The 18,264-nt window shown below is 40.8% G+C and overlaps 1 protein-coding gene across 1 annotated transcript in view; it reads right to left on the bottom strand.

Annotated features, from left to right (window-relative positions):
* The window catches only part of BPGM (bisphosphoglycerate mutase), a 32,583-nt gene that overhangs the window by 2,273 nt on the left and 12,046 nt on the right, over window positions 1-18,264 (bottom strand). The window contains exon 2 of the mRNA XM_025464186.3: window positions 17,023-17,685. Within this exon, the coding sequence (XP_025319971.1) occupies window positions 17,023-17,623 (601 nt within the window). The 5' untranslated portion in view covers window positions 17,624-17,685. The remainder of the gene's footprint in view (window positions 1-17,022; window positions 17,686-18,264) is intronic.

Raw genomic sequence — 18,264 nt, 5'->3', positions numbered from 1 at the left:
TTAGGTGACTGAGCCACCCAGGTGCCCCGCTGCACATTTATTGAGTCCCATATTTGCTGCATGTCTGAAACCATTCCAGATACTGGAAGGGATTCTAGCTATAGTTCCTGGAAGGAAAAAAACTTCCCAGAAATTAAAAAAAAAAATCTCTGTCTCTTAGAGATTCCCATCACATCAAATTTTAGAACAGTAGATACCCTTCAGGGCAACCTGTTATTCCTTCAGTTTCCCATCTAAATCCTGTACATGAACCTTCTAGTAGCATTTGTCATAGCAGCCAAAAAATGGAAATGTCCCTCAAATGATGAAGGGATAAATTAACTGTGGTAGCTGTGGTATAGCCACAGAGTAAAATATTATTTGGCAATAAAAAAGAATTGTGTGCTGATACATGCTACACATTGATGAACTTTGAAAATATTATGCTAATATAAGCCAGTCACTATGGACGGTATGTTGTATGATTTCATTTATATAGGAAAATCTAGAGTGAGACAAATAGACTAGTGTTGCCTAGGACAAGACCAAATGGGGAAAATGGGAAGTGATAGCTAGGTATAGGGTTACTTTTGAAAACAATGAAAAGAGAGGAGGTGCAAGATGGTGGAAGAGTAGGGTCTCCAAGTCACCTGTCCCCACTAAATTACCTAGATAACCTTCAAATCATCCTGAAAATCTACGAAATCGGCCTGAGATTTAAAGAGAGACCAGCTGGAACGCTACAGTGAGAAGAGTTCGCGCTTCTATCAAGGTAGGAAGACGGGGAAAAAGAAAGAAACAAAAGGCCTCCAAGGGGGAGGGGCCCCGCGAGGAGCCGGGCTGAGGCCGGGGCGGGTGTCCCCAGGACAGGAGAGCCCCGTCCCGGAGGAGTAGGAGCTGCACCAACCTCCCCGGGCGGAAAGGGGCCCGCAGGGAGTTGGAGCAGGACCCAGGAGGGCGGGGATGCCCTCGGGCTCCCGGGGACACTAACAGACACCTGCGCCCCGGGAGAGTGCGCCGAGCTCCCTAAGGGCTGCAGCGCGCACGGGGGGACCCGGAGCAGCTCGGAGGGGCTCGGGCGGTGGCTCCGCGGAGGGGGCTGCGGGGCGGGAACAGCTCGGAGGGGCTCGGGGGCGGCTCCGCGGAGGGGGCTGCAGGGCGGGAGCGCGAATCCAACAGCTCAGGCCCGGGAGCCCAGGGCGCCGGGACACAGCCCAGGATCCGGCCTCCCCCGGGACAGGCAGAGGCCGGGAGGGCCCAGGACAGCAAGGACGCTCCTGCCCCAGCTGAGCAGATCAGCGGCCCCGCCCTGGAGCCTCCAGGCCCTGCAGACGGAGAGCTCTGGAGTTCCTGAGGGGGCTGACTCCAGGGCTCCAGATCTGCGCCCCCCCCCCCCTGCGGTTGTTCCTCCTGGGGCTTCACCGGGTAAACAACCCCCACTGAGCCCTGCACCAGGCAGGGGCAGAGCAGCTCCCCCAAGTGCTAACACCTGAAAATCAGCACAACAGGCCCCTCCCCCAGAAGACCAGCTAGAAGGACAAGTTCCAGGGGAAGTCAAGGGACTTAAAGTATACAGAATCAGAAGATACTCCCCCGTTTTTTGTTTGTTTTTTGTTTTTGTTTTTCTGTTTGCTTCCCCCGTCCTTTTTTTCCCTTTCTTTCTTTCTTTTTCTTTCTCTTTTTCTTCTCTTTTTCTTCCATTTTTCTTTTTTCTTTTTCTCTTTTCTTTCCTTCTTTCTCTCCTCTCTTTTTCTCCTTTTCCCAATACAACTTGTTTTTGTCCACTCTGCACTGAGCAAAATGACTAGAAGGAAAACCTCACCTCAAAAGAAAGAATCAGAAACAGTCCTCTCTCCCACAGAGTTACAAAATCTGGATTACAATTCAATGTCAGAAAGCCAATTCAGAAGCACTATTATACAGCTACTGGTGGCTCTAGAAAAAAGCATAAAGGACTCAGGAGACTTCATGACTGCAGAATTTAGATCCAATCAGGCAGAAATTAAAAATCAATTGAATGAGATGCAATCCAAACTAGAAGTCCTAACGACGAGGGTTAACGAGGTGGAAGAACGAGTGAGTGACATAGAAGACAAGTTGATGGCAAAGAGGGAAACTGAGGAAAAAAGAGACAAACAATTAAAAGACCATGAGGATAGATTAAGGGAAATAAACGACAGCCTGAGGAAGAAAAACCTACGTTTAATTGGGGTTCCCGAGGGCGCCAAAAGGGCCAGAGGGCCAGAATATGTATTTGAACAAATCATAGCTGAAAACTTTCCTAATCTGGGAAGGGAAACAGGCATTCAGATCCAGGAAATAGAGAGACCCCTCCCTAAAATCAATAAAAACCGTTCAACACCTCGACATCTAATAGTTAAGCTTGCAAATTCCAAAGATAAAGAGAAGATCCTTAAAGCAGCAAGAGACAAGAAATCTCTGACTTTTATGGGGAGGAGTATTAGGGTAACAGCAGACCTCTCCACAGAGACCTGGCAGGCCAGAAAGGGCTGGCAGGATATATTCAGGGTCCTGAATGAAAAGAACATGCAACCAAGAATACTTTATCCAGCAAGGCTCTCATTCAAAATGGAAGGAGAGATAAAGAGCTTCCAAGACAGGCAGGAACTGAAAGAATATGTGACCTCCAAACCAGCTCTGCAAGAAATTTTAAGGGGGACTCTTAAAATTCCCCTTTAAGAAGAAGTTCAATGGAACAATCCACAAAAACAAGGACTGAATAGATATCATGATGCCACTAAACTCATATCTCTCAATACTAACTCTGAACGTGAACGGGCTTAATGACCCCATCCAAAGGCCCAGGGTTTCAGACTGGATAAAAAAGCAGGACCCATCTATTTGCTGTCTACAAGAGACTCATTTTAGACAGAAGGACACCTACAGCCTGAAAATAAAAGGTTGGAGAACCATTTACCATTCAAATGGTCCTCAAAAGAAAGCAGGGGTAGCCATCCTCATATCAGACAAACTAAAATTTACCCCGAAGACTGTAGTGAGAGATGAAGAGGGACACTATCTCATTCATACTTAAAGGATCTATCCAACAAGAGGACTTAACAATCCTCAATATATATGCCCCGAATGTGGGAGCTCCCAAATATTTAAATCAATTAATAACCAAAGTGAAGAAATACTTAGATAATAATACACTTATACTTGGTGACTTCAATCTAGCTCTTTCTATACTCAATAGGTCTTCTAAGCACAACATCTCCAAAGAAACGAGCGCTTTAAATGATACACTGGACCAGATGGATTTCACATATATCTACAGAACCTTACATCCAAACTCAACTGAATACACATTCTTCTCAAGTGCACATGGAACTTTCTCCAGAATAGACCACATACTGGATCACAAATCGGGTCTGAACCGATACCAAAAGATTGGGATCATCCCCAGGGGCATATTCTCAGACCATAATGCCTTGAAATTAGAACTAAATCACAACAAGAAGTTTGGAAGGACCTCAAACATGTGGAGGCGAAAAGCCTGCGAAAAGATGAAAGGGTCAACCAGGAAATTAAGGAAGAATTAAAAAGATTCATGGAAACTAATGAGAATGAAGATACAACTGTTCAAAGTCTTTGGGATGCAGCAAAAGCAGTCCTAAGGGGGAAATACACTGCAATACAAACATCCATTCAAAAACTGGAAAGAACTCAAATACAAAAGCTAACCTTACACATAAAGGAGCTAGAAAAAAAACAGCAGATAGATCCTACACCCAGCAGAAGAAGAGAGTTAATTAAGATTCGAGCAGAACTCAACGAAATCGAGACCAGAAGAACTGTGGAACAGATCAACAAAACCAGGAGTTGGTTCTTTGAAAGAATTAATAAGATAGATAAACCATTAGCCAGCCTTATTAAAAAGAAGAGAGAGAAGACTCAAATTAATAAAATGATGAATGAGAAAGGAGAGATCACTACCAACACCAAGGAAATACAAACGATTTTAAAAACATATTATGAACAGCTATACGCCAATAAATTAGGCAATCTAGAAGAAATGGACGCATTCCTGGAAAGCCACAAACTACCAAAACTGGAACAGGAAGAAATAGAAAACCTGAACAGGCCAATAACCAGGGAGGAAATTGAAACAGTCATCAAAAACCTACCAAGACACAAAAGTCCAGGGCCACATGGCTTCCCTGGGGAATTCTATCAAACGTTTAAAGAAGAAACCATACCTATTCTACTAAAGCTGTTTGGAAAGATAGAAAGAGATAGAGTACTTCCAAATTCATTCTATGTGGCCAGCATCACCTTAATTCCAAAACCAGACAAAGGAGAATTACCACCAATTACCACTGTCTTGTCATCAAGACAGTGTGGTACTGGCACAAAAACAGACACATAGATCAATGGAACAGAATAGAGAATCCAGAAGTAGACCCTGAACTTTATGGTCAACTAATATTTGATAAAGGAGGAAAGACTATCCACTGGAAGAAGAAAGTCTCTTCAATAAATGATTCTGGGAAAATTGGACATCCACATGCAGAAGAATGAAACTAGACCACTCTCTTCCACCATACACAAAGATAAACTCAAAATGGATGAAAGATCTAAATGTGAGACAAGATTCCATCAAAATCCTAGAGGAGCTGAGTGAAGTAAGTCAATTGGAGAAGGACAGTGTATGTTCTCATTCATTTGGGGAATATAAATAATAGTGAAAGGGAATATAAGGGAAGGGAGAAGAAATGTGTGGGAAATATCAGAAAGGGAGACAGAACATAAAGACTCCTAACTCTGGGAAACGAACTAGGGGTGGTGGAAGGGGAGGAGGGCGGGGGGTGGGGTGAGTGGGTGACGGGCACTGAGGGGGACACTTGACGGGATGAGCACTGGGTGTTATTCTGTATGTTGGCAAATTGAACACCAATAAAAATTATTTTATTAAAAAAAAGACATTAAAAAAATCCTAGAGGAGAACACAGGCAACACCCTTTTTTAACTCAGCCACAGTAACTTCTTGCAAGATACATCAACGAAGGCAAAAGAAACAAAAGCAAAAATGAACTATTGGGACTTCATCAAGATAAGAAGCTTTTGCACAGCAAAGGATACAGTCAACAAAACTCAAAGACAACCTACAGAATGGGAGAAGATATTTGCAAATGATGTATCAGATAAAGGGCTAGTTTCCAAGATCTATAAAGAACTTCTTAAACTCAACACCAAAGAAACCAACAATCCAATCATGAAATGGGCAAAAGACATGAAGAGAAATCTCACAGAGGAAGACATAGACATGGCCAACATGCACATGAGAAAATGCTCTGCATCACTTGCCATCAGGGAAATACAAATCAAAACCACAATGAGATACCACCTCACACCAGTGAGAATGAGGAACATTAACAAGGTAGGAAACCACAAATGTTGGAGAGGATGCGGAGAAAAGGGAACCCTCTTACACTGTTGGTGGGAATGTGAACTGGTGCAGCCACTCTGGAAAACTGTGTGGAGGTTCCTCAAAGAGTTAAAAATAGACCTGCCCTACGACCCAGCAATTGCACTGTTGGGGATTTACCCCAAAGATTCAGATGCAATGAAACGCCGGGATACCTGCACCCCGATGTTTCTAGTAGCAATGTCCACAATAGCCAAACTGTGGAAGGAGCCTCGGTGTCCATAGAAAGATGAATGGATAAAGAAGATATGGTCTATGTATACAATGGAATATTACTCAGCTATTAGAAATGACAAATACCCACCATTTGCTTCAACGTGGATGGAACTGGAGGGTATTATGCTGAGTGAAGTAAGTCAATCGGAGAAGGACAAAATTGTATGTTCTCATTCATTTGGGGAATATAAAAAATAGTGAAAGGGAATATAAGGGAAGGGAGAAGAAAAGTGTGGGAAATATCAGAAAGGGAGACAGAACATAAAGACTCCTAACTCTGGGAAACGAACTAGGGGTGGTGGAAGGGGAGGAGGGCGGGGGGTGGGGGTGAATGGGTGACGGGCACTGAGGGGGGCACTTGACGGGATGAGCACTAGGTGTTATTCTGTATGTTGGTAAATTGAACACCAATAAAAAATAAATTTATTATTAAAAAAAAAGAAAACAATGAAATTGTTCCAAAATGGACTGTGGTGATGGATGTACACATACTAAAAGCCACCTAACTGTATTCTTTATATGGGTGAACTGTATACTATGTAAATTATATCTCAGTGAAGCTATTAAACAATATGATACAGATCCAGAGAAGTTAATAAAATTTCTCAAATCACAGGACTGTTAGGGCAATAAAATTGGACCCGGGTTTTTTTATTTCCAAATGCCAGGACTTCAACTCTGGTCATCTGTCTGTGGCTACTTCCACAACTGTATAGGGAGAGAGGAGAATGTCTGCATCCATGCTGTGCCCTTGTGAGGGGCTGGGTACTAACTAAGCAGTAGCATCTAGTGTTCTGTTTTCAGGACTGGTAAAGGACATGAAAGATTTGTCTGATGTCTTTGAAACAGCTAAGACACTGGGATCATGATGGGCCAAGTTTAGGGGTTGTAATCTGTGACTTTAGATAAGAGTTCTAGGTCTTTGGCAAGAGGCTAGAGCACACTTGGGACTCTCTTGTTTGACCATGGCCCCAGATCTATCCAGATCCTGACAGGTCCTCTCTTTAGTATCACCACCCTCAAGCTCATGCCTGTGGCTTAGATAATAACTCACTTTTGTGTGGGACCAAATCAAAGAGCCAACTAAACAAAAGCCATGAGAACTATAATATTTCACCTACAAAGGAAGGAGAGTGCAACAAAAATAGAAACACTTCCAATAAATAAATTAAAGTTGACATTCCATTTTAGTGACTACTCAATTAATTCACACAGCAGACTAATTACTTACACATATTTAAAATACTTAGACTGGTTAATAATCAGTCAATGAGACTTAAGAGACTGAAATTTTAAAAATAGCAAATTAGGAAAAAACACAGTAAAGCTATTACTCATTACTCAATTTTGGCATAAGCCATTCTTCATCCTGAGAAAGTTAAGCAAGCAGAAGTCCTAAGGCTAGAATAATGCATCTGCACTGAATTAAGCCAATTGAATCAATACTACATTATGCAATAATGTATTATAAATTCATTAACTGGCACATCATATGAAGGTTAAAATGAGTGGACAAACAGCACATCTCCTGTCTGATAACTGTCTTAGATTTTTTTATACGGCATCCAAGAATGTATTGAAGGGAATCATCAGAGTCCTCACCCAGCAACAACCCCTCTCTATCACTCCCCATCCACAGCAACCTCTTCTTGAACCCCCAACCATTGTCTTTAATCCTTTTTTTTTTTTTTTAAAGTAGTCTCCACAGCCAGCATGGAGTCCAACACAGGCTTGAATTCATGACCCTGAGATCAAGACCTGAGCTGAGGCTGACTGAGCTACCCAGGTGCCTCTGTCTTTAATTTTTGAATCTTCACATAGGAGGATGTAAAAGTTAACTGCAATCAATCTAAATGACTGGGACATTTCAAGTAAGAAATAAGGAAAATTAATGGTAAGTCAAAGGGGTAACTCAATGATAATATGGGGAGACATTCAAACAACTTCATTTTCTGCATACGAGATTAACTTCAGATAGTTAAATCTGCACCTGTGAGCCCCACCACCCCAGGTCATTATAGCAGGAAGAGGAACCACAGCCAGTTATTAATATCACTGTTACATATATATGCTATACAGCACACACACTTGGCCTTCTATTAGAGGTGGCTGCACAAATGCTTGCCTCTCCCACCAGGATTACAAACTCCTTGAAAACAGGGCCATGTTCTCATCCAGCCCTGCAACCTATGCTCTTAGAACAGTTCCTTAGCCACTGTGAGAATTTAGTAAATTTTTGTTCAACTGTAAAGACCTTAGTATATGTTGGCTGCCACGATCCAGAAATCATTTAGCTATATGATCTACTATTACAACTGTATGTATTATATGAATCTACTTTTTACATATAAATACAAGCAATAATGAATAAAATATTAACTAAAAACTAATGCATGAAGCCTATACATGAAAGCACTCTGAAAACTTTGCCAGTGGTACACTATTGGTCAAATTTCAGGAAGAGATAAAAATGGAGACATATGCTCCTCAAAAGTAAAGATTTTGCATGTCCAGTTCTAGAGGCTATATCCTGTATCAAGAACAGTGCCTGAACTGATAGGGCCCTCAGCATGTAGCTGAAATGAATAAATCTGAACCCTTTGAGCTCTCCAATTAAATCTAGTCTTATACTGTTGAAACCTTGATGAAAGATTGTGTTTCCTTTATAACCTTCCAAGAAAAGAGAGTGCAGAAGCCTCTTAGCCTTGAAGAAGAGGTTGTTTACATTTAGTGCTAATAAGCAATCCAATTTGTCTTCCATATATTTTCTTTGATTTCTTCCAAAGGGTTTGCTCAAAATCTTTGAATCTTGGGAAACAGGAGAAAAGATGTCTGGGGAGACAGAGCTGTCTGGGGAGACAGAGCTGTCTGGGGATGAGAGCAAACCCTGAACCTATAGCACATGTTTTTGGAAACTAGGAAAAGAGGGAACCCACTTTGGTCAATTCATTTGACCTTGAGGTGCCACTCATGACCCCCTATACCTTTCCCAAGCAAGGAAGTCACAATTCAAGCCCCACTGATGGGCGATTTGTGATGAGAGGTCTGTATTCTATTGCAAAAATAAGAATTGACACAAGAGACTCAATTTCATAGAAGATATACCTATTTTTAATTAGAATTCCTTAAGGTTTGGATGCTATTACTATAACTTAAAGATAGGCTGGGAAACAATTGGGGTATATGATATATAAAGGGGTATACGATGATAGGATCACAGCCTCTAATTTAGAATAAGGCAGAGAGAAGAATCCACTCCACATTGAATTTTATAGTAAAATAGCCTATAACTTTTAAAAATAAAGGTTTTTATAGATCAATTATACTTCTAATAAGAGAAAGGTTAACCATACCACCAGACAAGCATTCACTTTGCAGGAGAGGCCTGAATTTGCAGCTTCTGAAAATATCACACTAAAATGCCAAAGGTGATACACTCCTCAGTGCCACCCCCAACAGCTGGCCCCAGCTGACCTGCCCTCCCTGCTTCTCTAATTTCGCCTCATGGCTTCTTTGCCTTGCCATGTGTGCAGCTGCACACAATTCTTCAGGGATCAAACCTGTTGTTCGTGAGTCTCCTGCATGCCACTCTGATTCCAAACTAGAGACTGCCTAGTCCTGTGCTTGAACCCAGACTAAACAATCCACTTCCGCTGGCAAGATGCAGACTACATCCAAGGCTTCAGTTCAGTGCCTGGCTTTTCCTTCAGTGTGGGCCAGCAGGAAACAAACAGGAAGTGACTATGCCAACCACAGAGAAAGAAACACACGCCTGTCTGGAACGCTGCAGAACAGGATGCTCTAGATACTAAGCCTGTGTTAGGAGCTTTCATATGGTGGTGCTCTGTGAGAAGTGTGTCTGAGTCTAGCCCTGCTTTTGCCTGGTTTTATTAGCACAGCAGTGATAACCATTTGTGCTGCTAAGAATAGATGAAGCCCTCCCTTAGGTAGGAATTTTCTTACTATATATTATCTCCTGGGTCTGTCTGAAGTCTTGTTTCTTCTGAAAGTATTAAGAGCTGCTTTCAAGTTAAAAGTAATGGAATCCCCCCAATTATCTACAGTTGAAAAGCAGAGATATTAAATTAGCAATTGGCAGGGGAGAGGCTGTCCTGATCAGGAAAGAAGCGTATCCTGGGCCCTGACATGTGGTTCTTGGGTTTGCACTTCTTGTACAAGACTGCTGCCTCGCTCTGAATTCAGAACACTTGCCTCCCTGCACCGTTCCTACTCCTGCATTGACCTACTCCTAGACTGGCTGGTTGGGAGAAGGAAAAAAAGTCAGAAGACCCCATGATGACTAGGGAATTCAGAGGCAAGTGAGCAGAAATCACAGTGGTGCAGAAAAAGCTTTACTGGAAGAGCTCACAACCCCCAAGTACAAAGCTTCATGGTGTGGCAATTTATAGCTAATTTATGAAGACAGGCTTTGGTGATTCCCTACGCGGTCCATGGTTTAAACGCTGAGTAAACACAGCACCAACTGCTCCCAGAAAGCATACCAGTGCCCTCCAGGTTAGTTTTCAAAGGCAAAGGTAGGTGTATATGTAGCAACCTTCCTTTAATTCTACTATTTGACAGTCAACTAATATTGGCCTATTATTTTGTGCAACAAAAGGCATGGTCCCCATTAGGGCAATGGTCATTTCACTGGATAAAAGCAAGACTTTTTAAATTGAGGTATAATATACGTACAGTAAAATTCACCCTTTCGAGTGTACAGAATAATTTTATGAACCCCCCAAATTTCCTTGTACCCCTTTGCAGCCTGCCCTTTCTTCACCGATCTGTTTTCTGATTTGATAATATTGCTTTTTCGTGAATGGTAAATAAATGGAGTCATACAATGCACAATTTGTTGCTTTAAAAAATAATAGAAATTTATTTTCTTATGGTTGTAGAGCTATCAAGGTCTGAGGCCTCTCTCCTTGGTTTGTAGATGGCTGTCATCCCCCTGTGCCTTCACATGTCTGTGTCCTGATCTCTTATGAGGACACCAATTATGTTGTACTAGGGCCACCCTAGTGGCCCCATTTTACTTTAATTACCTCTTTAAAAAATCCTATGTCCAAATATGGTCATATTCTGAACTACTGGGGCCTGAGACTTCAAGAGGATTGCACAATATATAGCTTTTTGAATTCAGTGTCTTTCACTTAGCATAAAGCAGTTGAGATTCACCCATGATGTTGGGTGTGTCAGTAGTCTGCTCCTTTTTATCTAAAGCAGTTTCTTTAGGTAAAACAGCTTAGTGATCAATGATTGGTCAACTGAAATAAAAACTATGACCTAGATACACTAAAAAGCAGAGTAAAACACAGGATTGAAGAACAGCTTTCCAGCCAGCTCAGAGCCTTGCCCTAGTTCCTATGTTAAACAGGATACATATGTAAAATGCCTAGAACTGCACATAGCACACAGCATGCACTCAAAATAGGGCCACCTTGTATAGCTGTGCTAGGGAACACCATACACGAACCACAATGTTAGGGTAACAGCAATAATAAGTGGAGACTCAGTTCCATCAAATTAACTTTTAATGGTTTACCTGCCAAGGATACTCTTGACTCAGCTTCTTAAAACATAGTATTCCAAACAAAAAATAGAACAAGGGAAGGGCTACTTTTCAGAAAAAAAATTAAAACAAAAAAGCCCAGGCAGTAATCATGTGTGGAGACTCAGCGAACTGGGTTTGGGTGGAGTTCACGACTCCAACTAATTATCATGATCATGGCTAAGTCATCTGAAGTCTGTCTGGGTTTCATTTTCCTTCAACAGCACCTGTCTTCTTTTTCACAAATGGAAAAAGTGTCAGCACCTTTGAAAAAGCACCTTGACTGCTTATAGGGTAAAGTCATCATACCACCAAATAGTTGAGAAACAAAATAATGTCATAAGAACCAACACTCTTCATTGCTGAGGTATATACGATATAGGGTAGATGTGTAACACTAGTATACTTTCAAGTAAAAGGATCATAAGGCACTGAGATTTTGGGGTAAACCAAAAATATAAGCAGTTATTTAATGGGGTCATCATCCTTCCTACCCCAAGTTATAGTCTTTAAATAATAAAGTATTTTTGTGATATGACAATATGCTGTCATTGGATTCTATCAGCTATCACCCTCCTCCCCAGCAGGAAGTAGCAGGTTTAGGTCTGTTGAATGGTTTAAGGACAATACAGGGAAACTGCCCCAGTTCCTTGAAAGATCCTGTTTATAGGGGAGAGTTTTATATAAACATACCTAGAAAGCATGCCTATGAATCAGATGAATCTACAATCACAAGCATTCTTACTTTGTAATCAATGCAAAGAATTTAGCAACTTTTGTTTTTACAGGAAGTGTGGAATCTTATCAGAGCCATTTCAAGGATTCATTCTTACTATTAGTGAAGGCTAACATCTTTATAAGGTGACCATATGATTTATCATTCAAGTGGGGCACTTTTGAAAATGAAAGGAGAGGCTATTAATAATTGCACTGGGCCAACAGGTATTAACCAGAAAATGACTAATGGTCATATGTATGTACATACGTAACTATACAGTAAGAATAATGTGGCAATTAAAGATGGTAAATTTTAGGACATGTTTTAAACACAATGAGCACATATAAATTGACAAGTAGTCCTTACTATCAGATAAAAATCTGTATGTTCCCCCTAAAGTAATTTTTTGGAGTCTTAAAAAGTCAGCATCCAAATTCAAAGGAATGTTTTCTTTTAGGTTGGGCCTTTATCAAGTACCACAGAAAGCCCTGTAAAACTTGAGCTCCTGAAAGTCAGACATGCAAGTTAAGAGGATTCATGTTGCTATTCCTATTCTGGTGAACATATACATCCAGAATCAATTTTTAAAAATCTAAAATCTCATTAAGAAATGACATGTTAGAAATAACACATGATTTCTTCTGATCTTGGGAAAGTCACTTATACTTAATTCTTAGAGCTGTGACAGAATACTTGGATCTTATTTTTCAATATACACTATAAGAGAAATCTCTTAGTGGAGATTGGTGTCTAGGGAACTCCTAAAATAAGACATGATAACTAATTTATCAAGTGATCCTAAAATCTAGTTTAGTCCATTTCACGGACATGAAATAATTTCTTCCATGTTAGGCGTGGAAGCCATTATAGGAAATCACAGCGACATCAAAGAGCTCCACGAATCTTAACAGCACCACCAGGGGGTACTACAGGCCAAAAAGGAACAAAGTTGTTCTCTGACCCAGGATGGATGAGCCCTGATTACATACCAGCCTTATGTCTTCTATGGACAGATCCCAATTTTCCAATCCACTCCATTTGTTTCCCTACCTATGGACTTGTGCCTAATGGCATATTATGGATTTTGTCATTTTTTTCCCCCTGAATATCGGCCATCCTTCCTGGTCACCAACCCTCCCATTTCCAGTCCCTGTCTCATCTACACCTCCCCTGTCCTTGGCTTGCAGACATCTGCCAACTCCATACCCTTTCTATTTTCACATACTTCCAACTCGAATCTCCTCATACCATTTACCTCTTCCAGCATGAACACTGCTGTTTTAAATTAATTATCTCCAAATAAAAACATATTGTCTAAGGCCTATATTATAGGGATAGGGATAGGAATTGCAATTTAAGGTTGCTTCAATTTCATTAAGCCCTGAAAGGTGATTCTGTTCTATCATCCAACTTAAAAAAAAAAAAAAAAAAAAAAGACCTTCAGAAGAAAGTTTAAATAAAGCATGAGGACTAATGCCTGCTCATTTTTCATCAATCCCTATAAATCCATTTCTGCCCTAGTGGTCAAAGTTGTATTTTGTTTTATCTTTTCCTTATTCTGTACTCCACATCCATGCATACCTACTTTGATAGCATTTCCATATATTTGCCCTGAAATATTTTTTTCTAGGCCAAAGTCAAATCCTTTCTTCCTTCAATCCCATTGACTAAACTATTTGAGCAGCTTTAATTAGAAATTCACATACCATACCATTTACCCACATAAACTGTACAGTTTGATGGTTTTTAGTATATTCAGATTTGAACAACCATCATTACAATCAATTGTAGCACATTTTCACAACCCTGACATGAAAACCTGTACCCAACCAAAGTCACTCTTCATTCCGCACCCCCTTTACCTCCACCCCGGGCCTAGGAAACAAATAATCTGTTCTCTGTCTCTAAAGATTTGGTCAGGCTGATATTTCATTTAAGTAGAATTGTAAAATATACGCTCCTTTGTGACTGGTTTCTTTCAGGTAACAATAATTTCCAAGTTCATCCATGTTGTAGCACATAAGACAATTCCATTCTTCTTCATTGCTGAATAATTTTATATTGAATAGATATATCAAGCTTAATTTACCCAGTCACAAGATGATGGGCATTTGGGATGCTCCCATGTTTTGGCTCTTATGAATAACATTTCTATGAAGGTTTGTGTATAGGTTTCCGTATGGACATATGTTTTCATTTCTCTTAAGTACTGTTATGGGTTGAACTGTATCCCTCCAAAAAGATATGTCGAAGTCCTATCCTGAGAATGTGACCTTCTTTGGAAACAGGGCTTTTATATAGAGGTAATCAAGATGAGGCCTTTGGCTCTACTCAAATATTATTTGTGTTCCTAAAAAAGGGGGGGGGGGAATTAGGAGAAGGAAGAGAGAGACAGAGGAAAAACACCAAGTAAAGTCTGAGGGCCACACTGATGCATCTACCAACCAGGGAACACCAAAGATTTCCAACAAACACAAGAAACTAGAAGAGGCAACAAAGGATTCTCACCTTGAGCTTTTGAAGAGAATAGGACCCTGCCAACACTTTAATTTAGGACTTCCAGCCCCCTAGAACTGTGAGAAAATTAGTATATATTGTTTTAAGCCATACAGTGACTGGTACTTTGTCACAGTAACACTATGAAATGAATACAGGTAAATATTGGTGGGTCATATGGTAATTGCGTGTTTAATCTATTGAGAAGCTGCCACATTGTTTTCCATACCAGCTATACAAATGATTGTTTTTCAGTAAATTATTAGTGGTTTTAAAACCTCTTTCTTTTTTTTTTTTTTTTTTAAAACCTCTTTCAAATGCATAAAGATTTCTATGGGTAACGTTGCCCTCCACAGGTAGTTCTCCCTCTACCCCCACCATGGTGATAGTCTTCTTCACCACCATTTGTAAACCTTCCTATTCCCTTCAAAAAAAGGAACAGAAACAAATAGTGAACTCATCGATGTACTCAGAGAAGGGGGTATCAAAGATGAGTTGTGGCTGGGGATGCCGAATAATCTTAAAGATCTAAACCTGAAGATAGCTGAAGAATAAATGGTATTAAACAGCAAGAAATTGTTTCTGAAGAGAAGATTTCCTAGCTCAGACAAGGAAGAAAAGAGGATCCTGAAGGAGATGATGACATTTTTTTTAGAGAAGGGAGCTTGGCCACAAAGAGATCTAAGTCTCGTCTCTGGAAAAAAAGCAACTGGCATCGTGGGACAGAATATATCTCTTGGTAGAAACTTCAAAATTCTGCATTTCAGTTCATTATTGTCCTAAGAGAAGGCTCAACTCTTCTGCAAACAATGAAATACTATAGTCCAATAATGAATTTATCATTTAAGCAATACCTAACTTTTCTGAAAGGAGAAGAACAGAGGGACGCCTAGGGGGCTCAGCGGTTGAGCGTCTGCCTTTGGCTCAGGTGGCGACCCAGGGGTCCTGGATTGAGTCCCTCATTGTGCTCCCCTTGGGGAGCCCGCTTCTCCCTCTGCCTGTGTCTCAGCCTCTCTCTCTCTGTGTCTCAGTAATAAATAAATAAAATTTTAAAAAAAGAATAGAACCCTTTATATAGTTGAGTAAATAAGATATATACACACACATACACAAACAGATTGAGTGCTATGTCTAGCCAATAATGTTTTTAATAGCCAATAAAGTCTGTAGAGTTTAGATCTCTGCACAAATAATGGATACAGGTATACAGTAATGATTTGGCTCCTGGCCATGTTATAAAAATCAAGGGTAAAAACACATGCTAGAAAGCTTACAATAAAATCTCACAAAGATCACTTTGTCTTGTTACTAATAACCTGTTTTCACTTATTTCATATACAATGTCAACCTTCCCATTTTTCACAGCCTCTTAGAGAAAAATAAAGCAGAACAGGAAGGGAATGTTGGAGAAATGTGTTCTAATATCATCGGCTAACTATGATAGTGCTAACACACAGGAAAATAGTCGACAGAGCAGATCACTCAGAAAGCACAACTGCCTGGGATTACTTAGTGAAGGGAGAAAGGGAAGGAGAGACCCCCTAGAGGTACCACAGAGCCATCACTGATGCCCAAACTGGTCAGCCTGAGTCCTCAAGAGTTCATTTAGCTCACATTACTTAAGAGGGGGATAACAGTATCGTACATTTCAGAATATGCTTAGAATACAAAATCAAGTAGTTAAAATAAAATTGAGGCAACCAATTATCTCCAGTAAGCCAACTTTTCATTTTCTGTCCCCCTAACTTTCTCCCAATCAATGACTAAGCCTGGTCTGGAAAGAGAGGACTAGAACAAAGGAATTGTTCAAGAAAGCCCGGTCTGGGGCAGCCCTGGTGGCGCAGCGGTTTAGCACCACCTGCAGCCCAGGGCATGATCCTGGTGACCCTGGATCGAGTCCCACATCAAGCTCTCTGCGTGGAGCCTGCTTCTCCCTCCGCCTGTGTCTCTGCCTCTCTCTCTCTCTCTCATGAATAAATAAATAAAATCTTTAAAAAAAAAAAAAAAAAGAAAGAAAGAAAGCCCGGTCTGGAACACAAGAATAACCATTTAAAGTTGGAAGAACATGGGCAAAACCCAAAGTCCAGATAATTTTTTATTTATATGGAAAGACTCAAATAAATTGACTTTGCATACCATTTCTATAGAAGTCTATACCCTTCCTAGCCTCCCTTTATTACAACAAAAAACCACATAATCCTTTAGATCAAGGGTTCTCAAGGTGGACAACCCCAAAGAGCAATATAGGCATTACCAGAAAACACCACAGAAATGCAAATTCTCCAGCCACATCCCAGGCCTGTGAATTCAGAAATTCCAAGAGTGGGGTCAGCAATCTATAATAAACCATATCCCCCCACCCCCCGGGAATTCTGACATTTGCTAAAGTTTTCGAATCACTGCTTTATATAATATGAATGTAAAAGGCAAAGGGTTTTTGATTTATAGAACAAAGTGATTCTTAAAAGACCGAAGCAGCAAAAGGGAATAGGAAAGAAAGTCTATCATGTAAATTATGCATTGTTAGCTCAGAAACCATGTTCTTTCTAGATTAGGCCCAAGTATAACACTTAGTAACCTCTAGAGTAAGTAGCAGCATAAAGATGGTACCTTCCAGATGCTTCAGGAGAGCCCTACTGCTATTTCCATGAGCAGATATCAGAATGGTTTTGCCACTTAATACTTCGGGAGCAATCCTTTCATTCCAAAAGGGAAGGAGTCTCTCCAGAACATCCTTTAAGCTTTCAGATCGTGGCAGCTGATCCACAGGTATATCACACACCTTATACCTCCGGTCGTTATAGATTTCATGGTAATAAGGGTGAGATTCCTCAATGGGTGGTGGGGTCACATTGTAGCTTCTTCTCCAGAGCCTCACTTGTTCTTCACCGTGATTCAAAGCCATTTGCTCCCTGTTGAGACCGATCAAAGCTCCATAGTGACGTTCATTTAGACGCCAAGAGCTTTCCACCGGAACCCACTCCTGCCCCAGCTCTTCCAGGATCAGCCAGGCTGTGTGGATGGACCGATTGAGGATGGATGTGAATACAAGATCAAACTCCAAGTTTAGTGCTTTGAGTTGCTTTCCACAGTTCCGAGCTTCCTCCATTCCTTCACTGTTAAGTTTCTGATCCACCCAGCTACAAAAACGATTCTCTTTGTTCCAGGCACCCTCTCCATGTCTTAACATAATCAGTTTGTACTTGGCCATACTGATGGCTGAGCTTCCCTAGCACTTTTCAAATGGACCAATATTCAATGACAACAATACATCTAGAAAGAGAAGAAACAGAAAGTATGTTATATTCTTCCTTCAACGGACTACCTGGGAATGGAAGCACAAGTTTACAACAGTCAGTGTCTAAGTGAAACTGGAGTCATTCCTTTGAACAGATTTGACATCAGGACGTCAGACGGCTTACACACTATGGCACATACAGGCATATTCAACAAATAATTAATTACAGGGAACCCAGTCAACTTTAATTTTCTGATGGCTAGACAGTATGTTAATTGCATGATGCAAAATAACAGAACAAATCATTCCTATGGCATGCTGCATTTCCGCCAGATAAAAAGGCAGTCCATGCCCAAAGAGGCCAGGGTTTAATAGAATGAGTTATAGATGTCTAAAAAGATGACTAGAGCTGGGAACTCCCAGCTCCTAGCAGCTGACTTCAGGTTGAAGACATCCTCCTCACTTTGTTTTCCCTCTGGTGAAAAAAGAAATATTTACCAGTCTCACTTCATTATAGAAGTTATGGAACCATCATATTTATCCAGCATCAGTCACTAACCAGTGGCAACTAGCTCTTCAATGCGCTGGGCTGCACTACGTATAAGAAAACCCAG

This window comes from Canis lupus, chromosome 16 (genome assembly GCF_003254725.2).
Source record: "Canis lupus dingo isolate Sandy chromosome 16, ASM325472v2, whole genome shotgun sequence".
NCBI lineage: Eukaryota > Metazoa > Chordata > Mammalia > Carnivora > Canidae > Canis > Canis lupus.
This window is presented reverse-complemented; position numbering and strand designations above follow the sequence as displayed.